At 36.6% G+C, this 24,859-nt stretch overlaps 1 protein-coding gene across 1 annotated transcript in view; it reads left to right on the forward strand.

Annotated features, from left to right (window-relative positions):
* LOC107226692 (protein abrupt) overlaps positions 1–24,859 on the forward strand; it is a 164,805-nt gene that overhangs the window by 104,550 nt on the left and 35,396 nt on the right. The window contains exon 9 of the mRNA XM_046742044.1: positions 9,551–9,582. Within this exon, the coding sequence (XP_046598000.1) occupies positions 9,551–9,582 (32 nt within the window). The remainder of the gene's footprint in view (positions 1–9,550; positions 9,583–24,859) is intronic.

Raw genomic sequence — 24,859 nt, forward strand, 5'->3', positions numbered from 1 at the left:
ATTTGAAAAAGGTGGACGGTCGTATTATAGAACGGAAGAAATTGCGTTCGGCGCCTTACTCTGGTATAATTTTTGAACGTAATAATGGAAATGGATGGGTGAAAAAAAAGAATTACCGGTTGAAGCAGATAACTTGAAATATATTCCGAGGTCTCGATGAGACACTCGACGTAGCTGAGACGGGCTTAACAACCCTACACAACTTCTCCTAATTTAGGTTGAGTGGTGGCTCCCATTTGCACGAATACCGCTCGTATCCCGATTAGAGAAGTAGAATCAAATTCTGGCGGTTAGTATGGACTCGAAGTCAAGTAATTTGGGAAACTTCAGACTCTACTTGTTCTCATTGAATAGAATCTGATTGACTTTGGACAATCTCACCAAATGACACATCAACTTTAAGGATGTACATACATTCTCAACTAAAACTCAGTCTCGTCGACGATATTGAATACTTTATGATAAGATAAAAATTGGGAACAAAATGCACCACAATAAAGACGATAAGAGAATTAAATTTGAATAATAATAATGCCCAAAACTGATCAATAAATTGTTCAAACGAAACATTGTTCAACAAATTCTTATCGAATGTTTTTTTTTTTTACTTTGTCGTGTGAAATGAATTCGTTGATTTTTCTGTGTACACATGAATTCTTAAAGAATATTCTAATTGTATTGAAATTTTCGTTTCAGATTTTGAAAAATGGAAGAAAAATCGTGAATCTTAGATACGATTTCGTAAAAACGTTGTACATTGCAATTAAGAAGTTTCCGGGGCATTGAACGAACAGTTTCGTAAATACAGCCTTTATAAAATTTCGAAAACGGAAATTTGAAAATAGTGAGAAAATTTTTTAAAAATTGATGTGTATTCCGAAAAATCAACGAATTCATTTCACATGACAAAAAAAAAACATTCCCTAAAAATTTGTTAAACAATGTTTTGTTTAAATAATTTCATTGATAACTTTTGCGCATTATTATTATTCCAATTTAATCTTCGTATCGTATTTATTGTGATTGATTTGTTTCCGATTCTTATCTCATCGTAAAGTATTCAACATTGTCGACGAGACTCACTTTTGATTGAGAATTTATAGCAGTTACTTCTTTAACACTGACTCCAAAGGAGAGTATCGGGCCTGAGGATCACAGATTCTGCCGAATAACTTATTGGAATGTTTCTTTGGTCCAAAATATGGAGCTTCTGCTGTGTGGTTTCATCCATTCGTTCATTCAATTCATTCGTTCAATTTAAAATTCATCAGGTTATCGAAAATTAGCAGATTATATTCGACTGTTGCTCTGAAATAATGATACATACGCTTACACGTGAATCTGTGAGAACCTGTCGTCAAAAACGTCAAGAGATGGATGATGAAAATTAACATTTCAGACAAAAATAAGCAACCGGTTTTTTTTTTTTGATAAGGCATTCCACTCAATGGATGAAACTACGTACTACTAAAGAAATACTCTCCTTGTCAGTGTAGCTATTCACTTCGTCTTGAGAGGGGTACGCGATGTTTTTTTCACGATTCCATCGACTTCATTAGATGTAATTGCGAGCCGAAATTGGCGATGTATGGTTCGTATAAGATGCGAGAGGCCTGCTTTAACAAATCATTAACGTAAATAAACTTAATTTGTTTTTCTCAGCCAGAAGCGATTGGCTTATCCCGCATACAATTAACCTCGATACTTGGAAAAACGGTATGTAGGACGACATTTTTTTCTTTTCTAGCTTCTTCGTAAATTAACTCGCAGACGTCAACCCTAAGTCCTACATCACGGATGTTATTATTTCCGCGTATTTGGTACCGCTGGACGTGGATGATAAAAAAAAATTACTCAAGAATAAGTTATTTCCAAAAATGAGTTGAAGAGCAAAGAGACTTGATTAATCAAAAAAAAATAATTCAAAATTCAAGATGGCGGATCCAATATGGTGGACAAAAATTCCAAATTCGATCGAATCCGGATAAAAAACTCTGTCCAGATGTTTTTAGGGTTGTCGATTACGAATGTGATATCAGATTTTGAAAATTCAGTATCGTAAGTCCAACCAGTGATCGCGAAAAACTCTGCACAGAGTTTTTCGACTGTATTCGATCAAATAAAAAATTTGCATCCACCATATTGAATCCACCATCTTGAATTTTTAAAATCTGATTACAGATTCGTAACCAACGACCTCGAAAACTCTTGCATTGAGTTTTTTGACCGCATCTGATCGAATTTGAAATTTTCGTCCACCATATTCGACCCGCCATCTTGAATTTTTGAAATTTTCTTTCAGATTTGTAGGTAGTGACCCCGAAAAACCACTGCATAGAGTTTTTTGACCGAATTTGATCAAATTTGAAATTTTCTTCCGCCATATTTGATCCGCCATCTTGAACTTTTGAAATCTGGTTTCAGATTCGTAATCAGCCACCCTAAAAGCCACAGAAAACAATCTTGTTACAAAAGTTGACTCCGTCCAATAATATGTGACTCAAAATGTTAACATGTTGGATAATACAGGATATTTTTTCCCTCTGATCTAAGTTCGATAAAAATATTTGGCAAAAAGTGATAAATAAAGTACTGCAGATTCTCGGTTCATCGGTACGGGATCGATTCTCGTTATTCGCTTCTCTTCCCTTGATTCTGATTCTCCTTCTGCTTCATCTGCCGCGAACACGTGCCAATAACGATGTTAATCATTACCCAACACCCGACTAACATCCTCTCACTTGATTAAACCAGCACCTTCTAATTAATGATATCAACGCATCTAATCTGTTCTTTACGCGTCGTAGCTTCTGTATTCTCTTTTGTTTGACATATAATACGCGGATTACACGTTCGTACAAGGTATAACCTTTTATTTCGTGTGAGATTTTATCTGGTTCGCGTTACAGCCTTTGATCAGTAATTTAAGCTAGTGTGCAACACTCCTGTTTTACCGACAGGTTAGAAAAATCGAATTTCACGCTTAACTCCAAATTTTAGAAAGTTATAGGCTTTACGTTCCAGCTTATATCGCCATCAAGAGAAGTTGAAAAAGTTGACGGACACTGTGTAAATTTTAATACGGTGTGTGTTCACTAATAATTTTTTGGTGTGTATATTTTCATCAATTTGCCAACCTACTCATTATCAACCGCGTATCTTTACCCAAAGTTTAAAGCGATTTTGTGGCTCAGGAAAACAGAAAAAAATGTGAACCATGTTACGTTGAATTTGTCGGTAAAACAGGAGAATTCGACATCCTCCGTACCAAGAGAGCATTCGCTAATATACAATACCTATACCCGGGATATGAATTTCGTTTACAGAATGGTGACTCGCAGTCACGTCCCGCTGTCCTTACAATCCCGTGAGAATGAATTTGAAAAACGATTAGATGGATATAAATATGAATAAATGGAAAAAACGTAGTTCGTGCATTATTATGCGTGGCCGCGTACCTCGCGATACACCTTGGATCAATAATGTCACCAGGTGGTGAGTTTTCAATACTGCCTACAGTGGTACCTACGGGGGGCATGCTATCGCCATTATTCACGTGACACACGTGACTTAACGACGGATCTAACGGACACCATCCATTTGGTATCAGAAACCGAACAAATAACGATGCGAACAAGCCCCGTGGTTGTGTTTCGAGTGTCGAACGAACGGCAGTCGGACGCTTTTATACGCGTATCGCCGTTATCTGTTGAAAAGATATTTGAAGAGATATGGGAAAACATTTCATGTACCGAAGCTGCATTCATGCTTTTGCAGGAGCGTGTAACATCGAGTCCATCGTTAGAAGGTTAAAAGAAGAGGATACGAGGAAGGGGAACGAATAGAAAATCGAACTGCGTTTCAGATCCATCGTATTCCCAGTGACATCTTCGTTGTTATTATTATTATTATTATGCATTGTTGTTATTACTATTGTTGTTGCGTTAAAGTTTTTCCTAGCACTGAGATCTGGGCGAACGATAAAGATGAATAGCTTCATCTTCTGCCGTTTGTGTTCGTCTCGATTCCGGCCAAGAATTTCTGTATTGGTCACGGAATCGATATGCTTTTATAGATGGAGCGAACTTGGCATCGGAAATACCGAAGGTTGATATCTTTTATCGAAAAATTATAGAAGTGTCGACGCTTTATCTCTACGAATAATTGACATTCGAAATCATCGACTCATTGGCCGAAACGAACGCTTACCCTGCAGATCTTATCTCGAGGATGAAAGAAATTGTATAATGTCGCCAGCGGGTAAAGGGAAATCTTTTATGATGCCTAAGTTTTTCTACTTGAAGCTCCCCCGCGGCAAGATCGTCTATTTCTGTCTTTGAAGATGTTTCGTCGGGTATTCATGTTTAAATACTGAACATTCCAGTTTGCGAATTTCGATGAAAAGCCACCCTGAATGTATTTTGATTGAATACCTGTCTCCTCTCGTAAATTCCAGGTTCAAATATTGAATGATCATGTTTTTCCCGATTATACAAATTAGGAGAAGCTGGTACTAAATTATTTTCAGACCTCTTCAATTCTTTTCGAACTTGGTTTATGAAAAACCAGGAGTCCCAGCTGAGTTGTCACTTCTTGAACGTTCTGATTCATACTGTTGGAAATTCTCTGTTGGTTTATCGTTTTCTGTACAACTGACTTGTGATTAAATGAGAAATGCTATTACTGTTATGAATTGTGTTTGAATTTGAGAATTTTTTTTTTTTCTTTCTTTTCTACATTTGGCATCTCAGTCAGACATCTTCTCTAACCTTTCCGATCATTCATTGCGTATAACTTCCACATAGTAACTTTCCCAGAATTTTTTATAGTAACCTTATAGTCACTTTCTTGTCCTTATATTTCCATCCATTATTCTGAATTATTACACCTTTCCTGCATTCACACTATTTCAACCTGACTCAATTCAATACCAAAATTCAACCAAGTAATTTCTACTTTACAACTCAACAAGACCAATTCCTAACTCCAAATCCTGATTTCAACTATATTATACTTCAAAATTCACTTCATTCAACTAGACAACCTCTACACCGCTTAGTATTCGACTGAACCATTTATGCACTCGAATATAAATCTTCCTTATTTCGTCTTACTCCTTCCACCATTCCCTTAATTGAGACTAGCGACGAGATTGAACCCAAAGGTGCTCGAATAGCATCTTCGGACGGTATAAAGATAGGTTCGGTAACCGCCCGTCGATACCATATCTCTATTCTATAAGATATTTGAAGAGTCACAAAAGACAAATAGTATATTGTGTAACGAGGAGGCAAACTCGGTCTTTTCGGGCCGAGCGTAATTTTCCAATATAAGTCGTAGGTGAGCCGACAACGAATATTGCAAGTACGTGAGGCGAAAATACCGTTGTCTCCTTGTTGGACACGATTCTTTATATAACAAGCGTATGTTACGCGTTTTTTCTCGAAGCACGGAATTGAGGTTAGGGTCGCGTAATGTCAGATTTGTTTGTGACTGCGCATGCGCGTGGTACAACAAAGACCACTTTTCACTCCTCGGATTTAAAAATGGTCTTTTCTGTACTCCGCGCATGCGCATTCACAGACTCACTAGACCGTCATAGAAACAGGTACTTTGTATGCGGAAAACACGCATGGAAAAACGCATAAAACGTGCTCACGTTATACAAAAATTACTATCGAATATTAATTTATTTGCTTTTGTTTTGAAACAACTGTGGTGCAATAGCTTTTATGACACCGCGGAAGTGAACTGTTCGTGACTGATTTTTGAAAGCCGTCTAAATTGAGATTGTAGGCTTAATTGAAAAACGATGTTTTCCAAACATTGCACATTCTCAACTTTTGTAAATAAAAGAGAAGAAATCATAAAGACCAAATTCAACCCGTAGATCCGTATTGAGTGGAGTCTTCCGTTTTGAATGAGCTAAAACATCCTCGTGTTGCTGACAAGAGTGAATTTAAAAAAAAAACATTCACAACACTATTCTCAAAATACCAAAGGCTCTTACAAATCTGAAAATTGTTGTACGTGTCTGTCTGATGATGATTCGCTAGTTCAGTTGGCTAATTATAATAGTGGCAATATATATTTTTCAATTAGATTAGTCAGTGCCGTTATCTCGATTTATCATCCAAGACGTAAGCATTCTCGATTTGATAGCTCCGTGACAGGATTACATCACGGTTACACCGCGAACATCTACGGACTGGTACGTAAGGGGAATAGAAATTGACGCTTCAGTCTTAGATCAACATTCACCGCAATTCATGACACGTCGCGACATTCAAATCCGTGTTGGCAAAGATGTTTCAAATCAAAGATGATACTAGAAGGATGAGGTGCTGTAGGCCTGACAACACTTCATTTACCCGGTAATGGAATAGTTGATGTATGTACGTATACACGTATCGACTATCATACGATTTCAGGCATGGCTTCAAGCTGTGATTGACTGCTACCGACGTTTCAGACAAGCATTGGTTATGCGACATAACGTATTAAACGTAAATATGGAAATCTCGTTTGTCGCCGGAAATCACCCGTCGTTACTTACTAACGTACTGGAGGATGTGGCTCCAATCCTATAGGTGTCACGGACATGTCACGTAAACTCAACCTTGTAATTTGATCTGCAAAGTATTTAGGCAATAAAAAGTCATGAGATACAAATCATGGAAGTAATTTTTGTCAGAATGCAAATTTGTAAAAACATTTTCAATTGTATATATCGCCTAGTGCGTCATAAACAATTATGAGCTAACAGTGGTTGCGATCTAACGTGTGATCTGGAAGCTGATCACTAGCGACTAGCTCGAGTGTAATTAGCAGGCAGTGTTTCATTAAGAAAATATGATCGTACCTTCAACAGCCGTAATGGCGATTTCATTTCCCGTTGTAATGGCCTTTGTGCATCCGATTGCGGTAGGTAGATCAACATCGGTATTGCACACGCGATATGGCTGAATCATTAATTGCTCCCTCACGAAGGATAATTTACCAATATTGGTCTAGTGGTCAACACAGGCGTTTCCAATGAACTCGATTTGGCCAACCAGAAGTTTGATTTCTCTCCGTAATTAGTCCAGCATTGTTCCAAACTTCTGCCCTGTGCAAACATCCATGATACTAAGTGTATCAAGACGGTTATAGCTCTCCGATTGACGCAAGGTGTTACTAGTTTATTACCCAAGTTTTATCCTTCAAGCGGATAGATTGAGTAGCTGTACCATAACTTGATGGAGATAGATCGCTGAGTACCTGGCTATTTCATTGATCAGCAAGAGTCTTACTCTCTCGAACGAAAGGAATACTGCGGGAAAATGAAGGTCCATCCATTATTCGTGATGAAATTTGACAGTCCTACATGGTGGTAGTAGTATCCATTCAAGCGTCAGCGGAGAACTTGTGAATTTACGGGTGATCATTGGAACGATGACTGTTTATCCCATACCATTCACGTGCAAATTCGTGTTCGATGAAAGAGCTATCGGGCATGATACAATATTCGAGCGCTGTTTCAGTTTCAGCATGCAAAGCTGCCAGAATTCATTACGTGCGTATGGGGCTAAGCGAATGTTAATTATTCGACTGTTCTGCCCAATGAGTAAATTTCGCGTTATGAGTTTACGCAGGCTTCTCGGGGACCCGCGTTTTGCATGCTTCACCAGAGTTTCCATTCGTCGAATACCTTCCAGCCATCGAGCAATCGAGTATAACGAAACGATAACTCTCAAATCGTCCGAAAATTCTTCTGGCAAGTATACTATCTTCGCACGGTAATGTCTGTCACCAGCTATTCACGCACGTATGCGACAAAACCGGATTTCGCTAACCTGCCGCTTCGTTATCATCCCCAGTAGACTCGATCCCACATGGAGGGACGTGACGGAAACCAACCAAATCAATTGTCTTCGTACAACTCGCCGGTCCTGCGGTGTAAGCCGTTATCTGAGAACAAACCAACTTTGGAAACAGTTAAGCCGAAGTTCATCCTCTTCATTCCCCGTGAAATCATTCTACTGACAATTAAAATCCGCCAGTACTTCATTCATGAATCACTTTGGTAGTTCTTGAGCTGAGGATTATTCACCATCGAGTCGACGAAATTTATTCTCCGAACTTGGTTCCAGTATTTTTCATTCACCACCGCCAATGAGAGGATGAAATCGCTCGAAGCGTGTCACGATCGTATGAACTGCTTCGACCGATATAACGCGAACAGTGGATGCATAAAAAGATGGATCGGTCATTATTACCGGGAGTGATACGTATTTCTCTATCAGTAATCTCGCCAGCATGCCAGCAAGGCTTATTGTTCGCAATAATAATTTACAACGCGTAATATTTTATGTAAATTGGAGTAAGTACAGGGTTCGTTTATCATCGCTGCATCGCCGTGTTGTACAGTTGAGCTTTGCAATCAAATTAATGCCTCTTTCTCCGTATTATTTCTGCGTCGCACCCTTGTTCCTATTCATATACGAACGGCCAGGTACGCGCCACGGCGGGACAAAAAGCTTGATGCAAAGCATTCATCATTCGCCGCTCCGTTGATGTGGATAAAAGTATTAAAGAAAATTCACAGCTAACGACCCAGCTCGTTTCTATTTCCATGAGTAATCTCTGCTAATAAACGAACTGATGTTATGTTCGCCCTACAACCATTATTCACTGCGCTGCACAACATACGTGGCTTACCTGAGTCACAAAAACTACACATTGAAATTGTTTTATCCACGATTTATGTTTTGGTTCATTATTGATGATTGAATTCAAACAACAGTCATTGCAGTCAATATATGTACTCGGAAAAATCATTGAAATTTAACCACTTCATCATCAAGTAAATCGTAATACTCTATATTTATTCTTTTACATTCTTTCTCCTATTTTTATTCGAAATACCACGGTAATTGAAGCCTAAGCTACTTACGAACTTGATCAGTTTTTCACAATGCCTCTCTTGGCGCTGGTTTCCTAACATTTACTCATCGTAATTGAGCTTCATTCGCGTACTTACTAATGGCTTTAATTGCCCAGATTTTTTAACTAGTGCTTTGAACCGGCACAACGTCGCCGATTGCCAGTAGTGAAGGGTTCATTACAATTCTGTGCGAGGTACATCTCAATGGCCCGTGTTCCGGGAATAACTATGCAGTTTGACAGAACGAAAAGGATAGTGATAACCATTACCACTTAACCGCCACATCATCAACTTCGCCTTAATTTCGAGCTAGTGCCAATTAGCGGAATTTGCGGAATTTGCGGAATTACTTATTGCCAGTCTGAAGTAGCTCGATCCAGTATCGGTCGGGTGAAAATATCAAAAAAGAAAAAGGTCCACTTAACGATGTTGCTTAAATTGGAAATGCACCGGACCGTGAAGTTCAAGGTCAGCCAAACCTGGATCGATCCCAATGATCTTCGCGTTTCCTTCGAAACCATAACTGTCTATTTAACCCCTCGTTTCATCGTCCCTCCAGATCAAACTGTAAATGCGATTATGGATACTTGGAATTAAATCCCTCCGTTTGTTTGTTTGTTTCAGTGAGAGGCAGGACACGGAGACGTCGCCGATGGGTGAGTCGGAAGAGAAGTGAGCCGGGGCACCGGGTGTGCGCAGGGTGGTACCTCGGTTGCCCTTCCTGGTCCGTCGCGTCCTCCCGCACCCCGAGCCTCACCCTCGTCCCCCTTCACGGACCCACTCCCCCTCCCTCTCCCCGTCATCCTCCCCATCCCCATCCCCGTCCCCCACCCCGCCATCATCCCTGGGGGGTCTCATTCGGCTACACGCGATCCACCGCGCCCTGGAAGCCACCCTCCATGCAGCCGCTGTACGCGCCTATTTTTAATAATTAGACACTTCTTATTAGGATGCAAACTATCCGAAGGGGCCTGGTCAGAGAAAGGCCCCCGTTAAACATTTGTTCTCTGCCAATTCTCGCCGTAAGCCGATTTGATCTCGCGCGCTTCAGTGCTGACACTTCCTTCTCCGATCTCTCTCCTTGATTTACCTGCATTACCGACAGTAGGTACAAATCGAACGCTTCCAACCTTTGCCACGTGCGGACCCGTTTTAGCTTGTTCTGACCCAAGAGTATTCGGTTCACGAATTACCATCGGCGAGCATCTGAATATTTTATCGTCCAATTTCTTCCGTTGACAATGATGTTAACTCGACATTCAACTTGTCACTGAAAGGAAGGATCCGGAATCGTTCAGGGTTGAGTTAAAATGTACCGAGAGGAAGGCGCTGAGCCTACTGAAAATTCATGTAGCATTGAATCCTAATTTCTTCCTCCAGGATGATCATTCCCGCTATTGATATAAAAATTGTACGAAAACGAGGCAGGAATTCCTACAGGGAATTCAGACGAGGACTTGCGGGATTTTTTAAGAGATTCTTAGAGAGTAAAAAATCAGCTTTATTAAGTTCAAAGTCACAAAGGCGGTTTTTTATCGAAGTCTTTTGCATACAGAAACATGAAGTACAGGAACTAAAAAACGCTCGATTTAATTAATTTTATCGACTATGCTGACAATTTTCGCTGGCTTAAAACTGTTAAAACTATTCTACGCATTGAATTCAAGCTGGTAAAATAAGTGAAAGAAAGGTAAAGTTTCGAAGTTGAAGAATTACACATTTCGAGACTTCTTTCGTCGGGACGATAGGATTTAAAAAAATTTATTCTTTAAACGAAACAAGAACCTTGTTAGCAATAGAATTTTACAATGAAATTAATTTAAAAACATTGCCTTGGCATGTGTGAATGCCAAAAATATCGAAAATGGTGCTCTTCTAAACTGTAACGACATCTTTAGATACTGATTAGTTCAAAGCTTTGCAGGTTATAACCTACTAGTAAAGATATTTTTTTTTCTTGAGGATGCCAAAGAACATACGTTAGAAACAACGTAAGATTCCAAAATGTAAACATACATCTGCATACATTCTTACATCGGGTGCTCAAGACACGAAACTTTCTACTCACACATACCAAGCACAAGAAAACAAATTGAATTCACTGGTGAAGAGAGAAATTAACGATAACAGACTCAGGGCGGCTAGGTGGACTAGTGGAGTAAGGGTCCGGTCAAGCATCTCTAGACACCAGGTTCGATTCCTGGCTCCGTCGTTAATTTTTCGAAATCACCAGTTTTTCGAATTTATATCTCTCAACATTAGAAACGACTTCAAAAAATTGTTTAACGGTAGAAATTTTCGCATTGCGAACCTTGCTCGAGGTGATTGAAAACTCGGTGGGTCAGAACAGGCGAATGCTTGGGATCGTCACTTAGCATTGCGGCCTCTGGCGGCAAAAAACCAACTGACACAACATGGGGAAAGCAAATATACCCGTGTGACATCTGATGGCAAAATCCATATCATACTATATCTGGGCCGTATCTAACTGTAGAGGACCTCTTGCGTCGTATTTTTTGCAGTACATCGAATCAATGTGAAAAAACTAAAACTCCACAAATTGCACCAAGTTCTTCGTACTATTTTGTTCGTATAATTGGTCTAAAACCGTCTACTGACAGCCCAGTTTTAATCGCCATATTGCTTAGCCTCGCCCTAAAATTTATTTCCGATACTGTAACTCAACTACAGATACGGAAGTGACGTTAGTTCAAAGAGAATGCATGTCGTTCTCTGGAGTGCGCGAGATCAAACGAATCCCGGGTCGGTATTGCAGGGAACTGTGCTCACGCCAGACCGCGGGATGCGAGAATACGGGAAATTTGATATTTGCAACATGTCACGGAGCGTGCATCGCGTGGGGAGGGTGAAAATTATGTAAGTAGAAACGGGCAGGAGGCGGGAGTTTAGGAAAACGGAATGTATAGGCACGTAGGTAATAATAAAAGGTAAGTTACGTAATGTTGCATAGAACGAAGAAAGAAACGAAAAATGATAGGTAATATGAACATAAAAAGAGAACTCCGGCCTACTCCGGAGAAGGCTTTTTCCTCTCGGCCCTGACCGCGTCAATGCGGCTGCAAATATAAACGAATGAATAAAAAAGTAAATAAATAAATAAATATATATAACATGTAAGTATATATATATATATGAGAATGTGTTTTGTGCGGTAGATAATTGGCAGGCGGGTCGAGAGTGATAAGCGTATATATATATATATATATGATATAAATATATACATATATGTATGTATGTATATATATATATAGATTAGTAAGTACATAATTGGTGATATATAAACTGAGAAGGAGCGGCTACAAGGGTGATAAACCGTACTGCAGTAGTTTTTTGATTTTCTAATTGATTTTCTCTCCTTTTCTTATTTTATTTTATTTTCGTCCCTTGGATAAGATTCGAAACGCCGAGAGATGCTGCTGTAAACTACTCGTGCAGGTTTTAATGTTAATAACGTATACATTGGTTTGGCTGTGAGCTCTGACCACACGAAATTGACGATAGGGATAGCTTTGTAGGTATGTAAACAAGCAACGCGGGGATTGTTGGTGCGGGAGAGGGGCGGGGGGGTAAAAAGGGGGAAGTGTTATTTGAAACGGAGATAGAAAGGGCGGGTTTGAATTCGTTCACCGCCCCTTCCGGGATACAAGGGTAGTTTTTCATAGATATGCCTAATATATTATTATATTATACGAAATATAGTATGAATTAATAAATAGATGAACTCTATATATATATTATATATCGATATTATATATATATATATACATATACATATTATTTGTTGGGAGAGCATATTATTACTACTACTACTACTACTACTACTACTACTACTACTACTACTACTACTACTACTGCTACTGCTACTACTACTACTACTACTACTACAACTACTACTGCTATTATTATTATTATTATTATTATTATTATTATTATTATTATTATTATTATTATTATTATTATTATTATTATTATTATTATTATTATTATTAATGTGTATATTTAATATATATTAGTAGGATATTTATTTGTTGATTTTTTGGTGATATGATTTCATAAAGGCTTCAGGCCTGTAAACCTTTTACGATATTTACGCTATACATTATATTATAAATACATACATGCGATATATACGATATATAACATCGAATACATTCGTTAGGCGAGAAAGGATTATTAATAGTAGTTTAATAAATAAAAGGAGTTTGGCTACCGAGAGAATATAATGACGAATATATATGTATGTATGGAGACGTTTGTTTATTCGCGAAAAAAAGGGTAGGCGTGTAGGCAGAGCCGGAAGTGAGTATGACTGATGAAGGTCGTTTTAGTTTGTTCAAACCAACCGAGCTGTTTTGAAAAATGTCCAACTTTGTTTCGTCTGTATTATAGAGTTCGCAAACTCTTTCGCTACACTTGAAATAGCGAAGTAAATAAAATACATGTAACGAGATTAAAAAAACGTGAAACTTCGACGACGATATATTACCAACATCTTTTTCCTTTGATAGGACAAAAAAAAAAAAAAAGACGACCATCACAGTTTTTTTAAAGCAATTAAAACACTAGTTGGTGAATCCTTGTACAGAATTATAAGGGCATGCCGAGTTCCTTGAATAAAATGATTTTCGTTCGAAATATTAGCTAATCGAAATTAGAGAATAATAGGGAATAACTCACAACGTATAGAGTGTCACTTTGCGATGCGTACAATATGCATATTACTTTGTATAAGTATGAAAATCGGTCCTAATTCAGGCGCATGCTGCTCAAATCATTTCTCATACGCATCATGCGGACTAAAAAGAATTTCTACGCACGCCGGATAATTGACATGAAATTTTACTCGTAAAATATATCGCGTATACCTGTGGCAATATTTTTTGGGTGACTCGGTCTGCTTCATCGTAAAAGATTTAGCAAAAAAAAAAAAAAAAAGGAACAGAAAAAGTTGCTGGGCCAATAGAAGCTGTCGGATCAAAACTTCATTAAATTTTTTTTTTTTTTAATTTATTTACAAAATTGAATAGATTATCAGCTTCTTCATTGACGTATGTATAAAAATTAACGTCGATTCCCCGCGATCCCTGAAACTTTGACTATTCAAAAAACACACAAAGTCTTCGTTACAGTTCTACCAAGTTGCAGAGTGTAATTTGTTACACGAACAAAGTTACAGCGAATAGGTTTGCAAAACAAGGATCGCGCTTGATTTTAACCCAAAGAGAATTTTAATTTACTTTCAAAAGTAACTTCGCAGTAGTTTGAAATTGATTGTGAACTTGTCAAAAACGGCTTTGGATAATCTCTCGCTTCGCGAGTATTTACTTCTCGATTGTATTATAAATATTATCTCAGCGCTGATTTCTGAGCGATAAATATTTCTCAATGTTACCACAGATATATTATCGATCATTTCTGTTTATAATTACGGTACATCTCAGTTCAGCCACTTCGCAAAAATGAGAATTTAACCGCTTCCTTGAACACGTATAATAAGCAATTTGTGGTAAGAGAAAGAGAAGTTTACCGAAGCTTTAATGCCTGATTAAGAGAACTTGGAAAGTTTAAAAGCCGAGGTTGAACCTTGCGTACGTTGTACAAAACGTTGAAGAATAATTGCCGCGCATATTTATATTCGAGTAATAAAAATCGTTCCATTGGTGAGCGTCTAGCGCGAGTTATTGCAATAACTGTGAAAAAAAATTATCGATTGAAAAGTTCCTTTTGTTTCAGTGATTAATATATATATATACATATAGATTTTTTTTTTCCTTTCTCTTATTATCATCGTGAATTTTGCGAAAATTTGACTTGGATGATAAATAAATGTACGATGATTGATGTATCTGAATACTGATATAATACGGGTTTCGATTACGGGGGAAAAACGGAGGGAAAATAGAAACCCGATTAGGTAACCCACGCGATGCAAGAAAAGCCATTAATCACAAGTAGCCAAAGTTCAAGATCATCAAAGATTTTTCAATACTCTAGCGTCTAAAGCGTTAATTGACTTTTTATTTTCCTTCGTCTTTCATTTTCGTCATTATTGTCATTATTATTCTTGTTGTGATTATTATTATCCCTTCACGATCAAAAAATTGATCAGACTCGACGAACCCTTTCAATTGCCTCGCGAATGCTTCACCTGCACTCTGAAAAAAAAATACCAAAGTGGATAAACAAATTGTAGACCAGAAATATTGTTTAAAGAAAATTTTACCAACTTTAAGTAAACCATTTGCCTCCGTCTCTGATAACTGCCTTGATTGCAAACACATGCACGGCGTTTGAAACTTTTAATTAAACCCAAATCTCTATTAAGTATATTGCAGTTAAATTTTCTTTATACAATGCGAGCACGTTTTACGCGTTTTTCCATGCTCGTTTTCCGCACACAAAGTATCCGTTTCTACGATGATCAAGTGAGTCTGCAAATGCGCATGCCTGACATCACGCAACCCTAACCTCAATTCCGTGCTTCGTGAAGAAACGCGTAACACACGTTTGTTAACATATACCGGGACCATCTCTTGAAAGTTGAAAATCAACCGCGCATGCGCGAGTTTTATCGGCTGTTCGCGCAGGCTGGCCATCCCGAGTTTTAGCTGTAAAACTGTTTCTGGCGGCGATGTAGTTGATACGAATTTTCGAGGTTAGAATCTCAAATAATTGAGGTGGTGACTCGGAAAGGTTTCGGGAAGCATTTGTTATTGGGTCGGAAAGTTGATTCTTCAAAGAACGGTCGGAACTTGATGCTCATGCTCTTTGAAAATTCAAACGTACATATTTTGCGTACGTTGGCCCGCCTGCATCGCAGACAAGAATATCGCTGCGGGAAGATTTCGCCGACCAATGAGATTGAATTAATTGGCGCATGCGCGGTTGATTTTCACGTCTCAAGAGATTGTCCCGGTATAAAGAATCGTGCGCAACGAGGAGACGATGCGACGGAACTTTCGCCTCGCGTATTTGCAATATTCGTTTCCGGCTCACCTACGACTCGTATCGCAAACTTACGCTCGGCCAGAAAAGACCGCGTTTGCCTCTTTGTTGCACAATATACATTCGGGAGTTGATTGTTATAAAGTGACGTAGGTTTATTAACAGCTCGTTTCTTCTTCGGTTTGTTATCCTCCCTCGTGGCACAGCGGGTAAAAACTTACCCAGAATATTATCAAGTATGTTCTTCCTCTTCCATTTTATCGAGGAATTTTTACGGGAGTAAAGTAATGAAAAAAAAAGTGAGACGGAGGAAGAAAAAATGGCGAAGTTTTGTTTTCGTGGAGCGTCTTGTGTAGGTTTAATTCGTTATTATTAAATTTTAGTAAAGATTCTCTCATCCTCTGTGCCTTTTCAATATTTCTTATTTGCCGATACGTCGAATTCACCGGCTTCCCTATAATCTCAATTACCCGATCATATTACGTCTAACTTATGAAGTATCAGGTACATCGCACACACTTAGAATGAAAAACGAATAAATATAAATAAAATAGTAACACAATAATGATAATTAAGAAAATAATCGAATAATCGAATAGTAGTGAAAATGTAGTAGAATGTGAATATAAACCAACAATAAAGTGAAGGAGGTAAAGAATAATTAAATAGGTATCTATAAATTGATTAGGGAAAAGGAGTCAGGTCACTCGACACAAGTAACATACTCCATGCCTTACAAAGATAGCTAAATAGCAACACGTAATATATATATAAAAAAAAAATTAATAAACAAAAAAAAAAAAAAAAAAATAAAAATAGATACATATATTATACAGATATTATACATGTAATATTAATAATGAAGTTGGTTAAGCCTAGATAGACAATTTTTAGTAGCGACTATTAATTTATGTGTAACACGCATAGCGTTATAAACTTTGAGGTGTAATTCAAGCGTTTGAAATATCGCGAACGTTACTTCAACGATGAAGTAACGCAATTGAGATAAACCAGTGACAACGCAACGGTTCGGAATACTCGCTCGAATCACGAAGACTCTTTTCTGAAATCACATGTTCTTTGCAACACGACTCGATTCACCGATATGTGTAGGTTTTTTTTTTTTTTTTTTTTTTCTTTCCAAAACGATTGCCAACGTCGAGTCGTCGAGTGAATAGCTAAGGCTCTCTTCAAGAGATCTGCATGCGTACCGATTCGACCATAAAAAAAAAAAAAAAAAAAAAAACCAAGAAGAAAAACATGCGGACTTTTCATTCCCCGCTATTTTATTTATTTTTATTTTTTTCATAGGCTCGTCTACTTTTTAAGCTCTCGCCGAAGTACATGAAGAATTTTCAGTATTGACGTGCGACAATGTGTTTATTTGTTTTTGTTTTTTTTCGCACACATCTCGACGGGTTTCAATTCTAAACTTAGCAGAATTTTTTTTTTTGGAAATACGATTCGGACCTGTCGTTTCTTTGCTTTTTATTTATTTTTTTTTGTTTGTACCGCCATCGCCAATCACACCATATTCTGTACTATCTGCGTCTGCGAGCTTTGCTTTGCAAAAATGATCACTTCTCTTGTAAATTTATCGCAATCTCTCTGTGTGAATTTTTGACCCACGTACCAATATATTTTTTATTCACAACACGTCGTAAATCCGTAATCACGTTCAAAAGTGGGTGATAAAAAAAAAAAACTTTCTCCTCGACATTAATAACGTACCGTAAAACTTGGGGAAAAAGACGACAATTTCTTATATTATTCTTAGTAGTAATTTAACTTCGTTGAATTAAAGTTTATTTATTTCTCAGGTACCGAATGAAAACGCTTTAAAATTATTCAATACTTTTCTCAATCGCACAGACATGGAAGAATTTTTCAAATTATTTGAAAGATATTTCAAGTCTAACATCCAAACGATTTCAAATACGCAGAAAATATGATAAATTTCTCGTTGAAAAATGTACGTCTCGTCAGAGTTATGCGAGAAATTCAACAGGGAATTTGTTCCGTCATTTAAAAACGAATTTTCATTCGCTATGTCGTAATTCAGAGTTTACTGGAAATATGTATACCTATGTTATAAGAAATTCACGCCTTACATCACATTAGGAGTTTTTCTTTTCTTTTTTCTCTCTCCTTTTACACAGCTCAAAACGAACGGTTGAATATCTACCAGGTATGACAAGTCATCATGTTTCTCCGTTTAAGCGATATTTATTAATCGAGAAATGTACATCGTGTAATATTTGATTAAACTCGTCACGGAGAGAAAAATAGAATTAAAAAAATTAAAAAAAAAAAATAATAATAACGAATCGCTCCATCGATGTATATATAAAATCTCTCAATCTTCTTTCGCCGTAGGTTCACGATCTTATTTGTGTAGCCTTTCACGTTCGTTGTATATTATATATTATATATATACCCTTCGTCCTGCCTTGATATAACAAAAACAGAAAGCAATAACGCGGGGTGTAATATTACGTGTCGTAAATCGTTAAAAACGAAAAAAAAAAAAAAAACACCGGGCGTGACAAGCCCCAGAGGGTACTTTACGAGTTGAAAATTCTAAAACTACACAGTGCCTGTTTAACTGTGCATAACGTATTGGCATTGTGTAAAAATACGATACGAAACGATAGGCGATTTAATATAAATGCGAAGAAGCGTAGATCGCTGCATATTCGTATCGGTAGTGTGATTTTTGTACGAAAAACATCGACGCGTCGTCCTGTCGTAAAAACAGAGACCTTCACGCACGTTGTATGACGTATCATCGGCAGGCAGAAAAATGAGAACCAGAGACAATATTAAAAACCAGTATAACACGAAACTCCGAGGTTCGTTGTTCCTCTTTTCCCTTTTTTCCTACGGAGAATGTTTCGGGCTTGGAAAATCTCTATGGTACGCTGAAAGAACGGAGTCGGTAGAAACTGAGCAGCCTTGTCTCGATTTATTTTCATTTTTTTCATTTTTTTATCTTCTTTGTTTTTCTTTTTTTCTTTTTTTACTCGCTGTAGGAAATCCTAAATCATTTTATTTTATGCCCAGCTGTTAGGGTTGGATGTAAAAATGTTATAGTTCGGATTTCTGTGAAGATGAAAAATGGGAAACATATTTACTCTCAGAAAGACTTTATCACTCTACGAGGCAGTAAAAACACCCCCAAGACACCCGAATGCGCCGCTCTGGAATTGGTGTCTTAAAAATTTACTCACGTTTAGAGAGACATTTAGCTACAATTTCGCGGAATTATATTTACCGATTGTCTTTTTCTCTTTAATTTCTACACGGATCATCAGCGCAGGCATCAAATCTGTAATTTCTCTGTCAAGTGTGTGGTTGAAATTGTGATAAAATAATATTGACCGCTAACAAAGCCGGAGTGTTTTAAAAATTTGAAAAGTATAACGACAGAAAAATTGGCGCTAGTTGGAAAAGAAAGTTTGCAAATTTGCAGTAAGTTAATGCAAAGAAATTCAAGTTCGAGGGTCATTATTTTTCAAATCAGATGAGATTTTAAGTTCACATTTTTTTTTTTTTTTTTTCTTTTTTTTTCTCCCTTTTACTTATCGAAATTACAATTTACCAATTTAAACACAAATTGATTTCGATTTTACCTCTAGTTATGAGAATCCAAGTATTCGTTTAGAAAATGAAGTACAGGAACTGTTGTAAAATTCATAACCGAATGAAAAGAAAAAGAAAGAATTATATACAAAATTCGACCTTAAAATCTTATTCGACTTGAAAAATAATGCCGCTCACAATTTCTGTAAGAACTATCTCGGAATATAAATAAGAACTCATTTCTACATCCCAGAAAACAGTATTAGAGATATTCATTCCAAATTTCGTGTTGAACGGTACAAAAAGCTTTTTCAAATCACTGTCGCCGTACTGGAAATTTTTTATTTCAGAAGGTACAGAATTTCAACAGCTTGCAATGTGATTCTCAAAGTCCCGTGAGTTTGTTAATTTTTCGAAGAATCAGCTTCAGAGTATTATCGACAAAGAAAAAAATCGTTTCAGAACAATACAAAATCCGGGTAACGTATAAATCGATTCGTAGCGTATAAATCGATTTTCGGCAATTTTATTTCTACCCATAATGAATTCAACGATTTTTCTCGTGAAGTTAATGCGATTCACAGTGAATTGGGATCATTATACGGTCGTAAGAACATCGGCGAGTTCAACGGTATACTTGTAATACCTATAACGTATTGAAAACGGTAATAAAAATCAAATATACCACCATCGTGGAACGATGAAAAATTTTAATAGGTACCGTTATATGATATTATCATATTCACGGCGCGTGCATATATTTATTTATTTGAATATTGATGACGTCGGGGTCGTTACGGGCTTCCGTCGGAGCAAACCGTTAACTGTAACGCATTGGCCGCACTCATTTTAGTCACTTTTCTTCCGTAACTTATCGCCAAATTATTCATTATTATTACAATTTTATTGTCGCTTTCGTTTTATGCGTAAAACAGTAAAATCCCACTTGAACGGCCATCTTATACCGCAAATAGATTTTAAATAATTATCCTTTGTCAGGTGAAACTTTTTTCTGTGCAGAATCTAGTTTAAACTTTTTCGGAGATAGAGAGAGAAAGGTTGACTAATTAATTACTTTATTTACGCTTTGGTTGTATATTCGGACAATTTTCAATTCCTTGCGAAGCGAAGATAGCAAAATTAATACAAATAATATACAATGGAATAAAATCAGAGAGAGAAGGGCAAGAACTGACAATACTTCACTGTCCGTTACGTTTGATTAAATTTTTTAATCTACTCTTTTTTTGTTTTCCGAAATTTGTTTTTTTTTTTTTTTTTTACAAACACACGCGTAACTCAACCTCTCCGATTTTTCGTAAATAACCCATATTGCTATTCCTCGTTTCAATCTCGGTCGGATGGTATATTTTTACCGATCATTCGCACTAATTGCGAATATCCTCCCATCGCTTTTCATCTACTCAGCTTTTTTCATTTTTCACCTGTTTTTGAAGTCAGACCTTTGATGGAATTCCCACGTGACGCGTTGCGCTGAACTGATTCGTATGATTTGAAAATGTTTTTCAGAATCACATTTAACCAGAAATCTGCATCGATCTTCCTATTCCGTTAGTCATCAACTCCCATCAACTGCAGTTTGTAACTCGAACCTGTAGCTTGCGGGCTTTCGGGCTTTTGGGCCACCGCTTTCACGTTATTTTATTAAAAAAACATCGTTTCACGTTAAAAAAAAAAAAAGAAAAACGAGCTACACTCGCGCTGCTTTGCATCGAGGAATAAACGAGTCATTTTTTACCTCTAAAAACTCGACAACCGTTTAATGCATTCGTTTCGGATTTGTAGTTCAGGTTCCGCCTGAATAAGACTTTTTTCCATTCAAATTTCATTGAATAATATTTTCCCGAATTTAAATTTCCCAAATATTATCAGATTTCTTTGTTGAAATTGTCATTACCTTATGAATTTTTCGATGTTATAAATTTAGACCCAATATCGTTTTTTCCAGTTTCGGTAATACTTTGTTAATTAACGATAATGATTAGCAGTTTCAACAATGGACTATACATTTTTTTCAGTTCCTTCGATCGATTTGGAAAATTATCATTTTCTGTAAATTTTAGTAGTATTATATGACCTCCTCAATTTTTATTTAATATTTGTTAATTGCTAATCGATACTGTTTTTGGTAGAAGTCTGTACAAAACAAACATATCTTATTTCACTTCAAAATTACAAATTTCTTGGGAATGAAATTCCCGTTTCTTGTTTTTTTTTTTTTGAGCAGAGCAGAGCAGAGCAGAGCAAAAATTTATCAACCTTTTCAAAACTTCTAAAGAACCGCATATATTTTTATATTATTTAGAATCCGCGCATCGCGCGGAATGTTATATAAACTTCACAATAAACGATAATTAATTTAGATTAGTGTCATCTGTTACATTTTATGTATAAATCTCGCGTAGACGAAAGTGTATCAAAAACAAAGTGAAGGAAAAAAAACCCAAGCCCATACTGAGGATTTATCAAATCATTAGATTTATGATCTACAAAGATCGCTGTGAAAATTAAAAAACAGAATACACTGGAATCGTAAACAAAAGCTGACTATCGATATATCGCTTCGAATCGTTTAAAAATTGTTCAAAATATAGTAGATTCGTTCCATTTCGCTCTAGGATGACTCGTTTTGTTCAAACTACTATTTTCTACAAATTCATTACTACAGATTTTTAACATTTTGGCATCGTTAACTATTTACTTTTACAAAATTGCACAGGCATCGATGGCCGTACATAATTGAGTACTGAGAAAAATGGAAATCAGTGTCTGTGAATTTGTAGAAAGTAACATTATGCATAAAATAAACGATCGCAGAGTGAAAACGAACGAATCTACCATATTTTCAACAATTTCAAATTCATTTGAAATAAAGCATCGTTGTTTAAACTTTTATTCACAATCCCAGTATCTTCCATTTTTACACCATTTTCATGGATACTCCACATTTTACTAATAAATTAATTTGGTAAATAGTCGACGTGGGATCACCTCGCATTAAAACAAATAAAAAAATATCCCTTTATTAGCAACTCACCTCCCCAATTCCACCGATTAATAACGAATGAGTCAGTGTTTAATGTAGGCTTCAGCCTCCGCCTGTCTTTTTCAGGCTTTCGCTTTCAGACCTGGGTGTACATAATAGCTAACTAAATCGATCAGTCTCTTACCGGAAGCTCCTCGTCGATTCCATCAATTTGCCCCGTTCACTCCACATTTCGTCGCAGAACTGATTGTTCCTGTCACGTTATCGAACCATTTTACCCCCTCGACTTTTACTTCCATCATTTTCGGTTTAGCCTTGCGCTGGTTTTCTGAATTGGATTCTTCCAACCATCTCGTCAGAGGCAGTAACAAAGATCGGCGTATTTTTTCTTTTTTCCACTCAAAGAAATTAACTAACCAATCCTCATTTGATGCGCGTAAAGTAATTTTTTCACCACCAAAAACTTGTATTTCGTCGATGTAATCGAGTTTACGAAAATTTTTTTTTTTAAACAATTACCCCGATTTTACCTTCGGTAGGCTGATACGTTTAACTAAATAATACTTACAATTAGTTGCCATTTGTAATTCATTTTTTCGGCAACAGTGAAAATTTAAGGCTCAAGGTCTTTTGAATTCACGGGGAATTGAATCGCAGATTATTCAAAAAACGAGAAACATGGAACAAAATTTAATCTCAAACCATTTGAACTCGGAATCGAGTTTATGGATATCCTTGACGAATTAGTAATTCAATTATTCAATTTAATATCAAGGAATAATAAATTTCACAATTTCGCGGTTTTGATAACGTGTGCGTAACATCTGGAGGCGAAAGGCTTTGCAAAGCGAACATACACATGATATACAATCGGAAAGTTTTCTTAATTGCCAGGGTAAGAATTAATTAGCAGCTCCGAATCGGAGGTGGCCGTATACCTGTAATAATACCGAATGGAAGAAAAAAAATTTATAAATATAACCAAGAGCAACTGATATCGGTGAAAGGAATTCAAAGTTTGTCGACATTCGTTCCGGAAGTTCACTAACGAACCTCAACTCGTTGTAAAAGTTCTACTAAAAAGTATACGTTTGATTAAATTTACCCAGCTGTACGCCTCTCGAGATTTTAAAGGAATCGAAAGCCGCGGAGCTTTTCGCATTCTTTGCGTAAGCGTCGTTACATTTCACTGTATACAGCTTTTTAAACTCAATTTCAAGCGTTCTCAATCCCGTCTGTATTCCACCGTTCGTTTCTTGTTTTCATACTTTTTTTTTCACTGGATTTTTTTTTTCTTTTTTTTTTTTTCAACTCTTCATATCGCTTTTTGTCCGTGCCACGTTATCGGCTTTCACACAATATACATGCTATCTTAATTAAATCTACCAAATTGTATTTTCCCATTTACGCAGCGCTATTTCGCGGCTAACCGGAGATATTAATTGAATCTCCTCATCGTTTATTTGTTTAAGGAGGTTAGCAAGCCAAAAATCAATACTTTTCAACAATTTTATGAAGAGTTACCACGCGCACATATTGAGTATTTATGAAATTAAGATATTCCTGAGTTGAAACGTTTTTCACGAAAATACAAATTCAAAATATACTATAAGTAGATAGGTATAAACAAAAGGTTTGATACTATTGTTTTTTTTTTTTTTTAATCGTGTTATAATGATGAAAAAAACTAGTAAATTCGATCAACTTTACGCTACGATAGTTCAGTTCACTTAGAAGGTTTTTTTTTTTACAATTCCGATGAAACACTCTTTTTCAATCACGTTGTTGACATCTTTAAGTATTGAATTTGACGACATTGCACCGTAGCATGTATTGATTTAAACAAAGGAATGATAATATTGAGTATATTACTGAAAAAACAACAAAATCAGTCTCAGTAAATTTGTTAAAAAAAAAAAAAAAACAAACAGTTTTCCGAATAACATTAAACATCGTGGAGTGAAATCGATTATATGTATGCACTATAATTTTTTATAATTTCGGAGCAATTTGCCAGTGAACAACAATATCTATGCTTTTGATCCTAATTTATGTATTTGTCATTTTTCCAGTTTTCAAAAAAAAAAAAAAATTAGAAAAAAAAACCGCCACGAATATACTAATTCGATAGATACTCGAAGTGCGAGAATCTCGTAATAAAATTATTAATCTTCCAAAAGGAACGGACAATAGAGGTATGACATTATGGAAAGAGAGATAACCGTGACAGAAGGTACGCGTCAGCAAACATGACCGTCATAATGTAACACCGTGAACATTACAATTGTGAAAGTGTATCCAGATTAACGTGAAAAATATTGTTCATCCCCAAAACAACGGGTTCCATACAAACTGTAATGATACCATTAATCATCCCT

The sequence above is a fragment of the Neodiprion lecontei genome, chromosome 5 (assembly GCF_021901455.1).
Source record: "Neodiprion lecontei isolate iyNeoLeco1 chromosome 5, iyNeoLeco1.1, whole genome shotgun sequence".
NCBI lineage: Eukaryota > Metazoa > Arthropoda > Insecta > Hymenoptera > Diprionidae > Neodiprion > Neodiprion lecontei.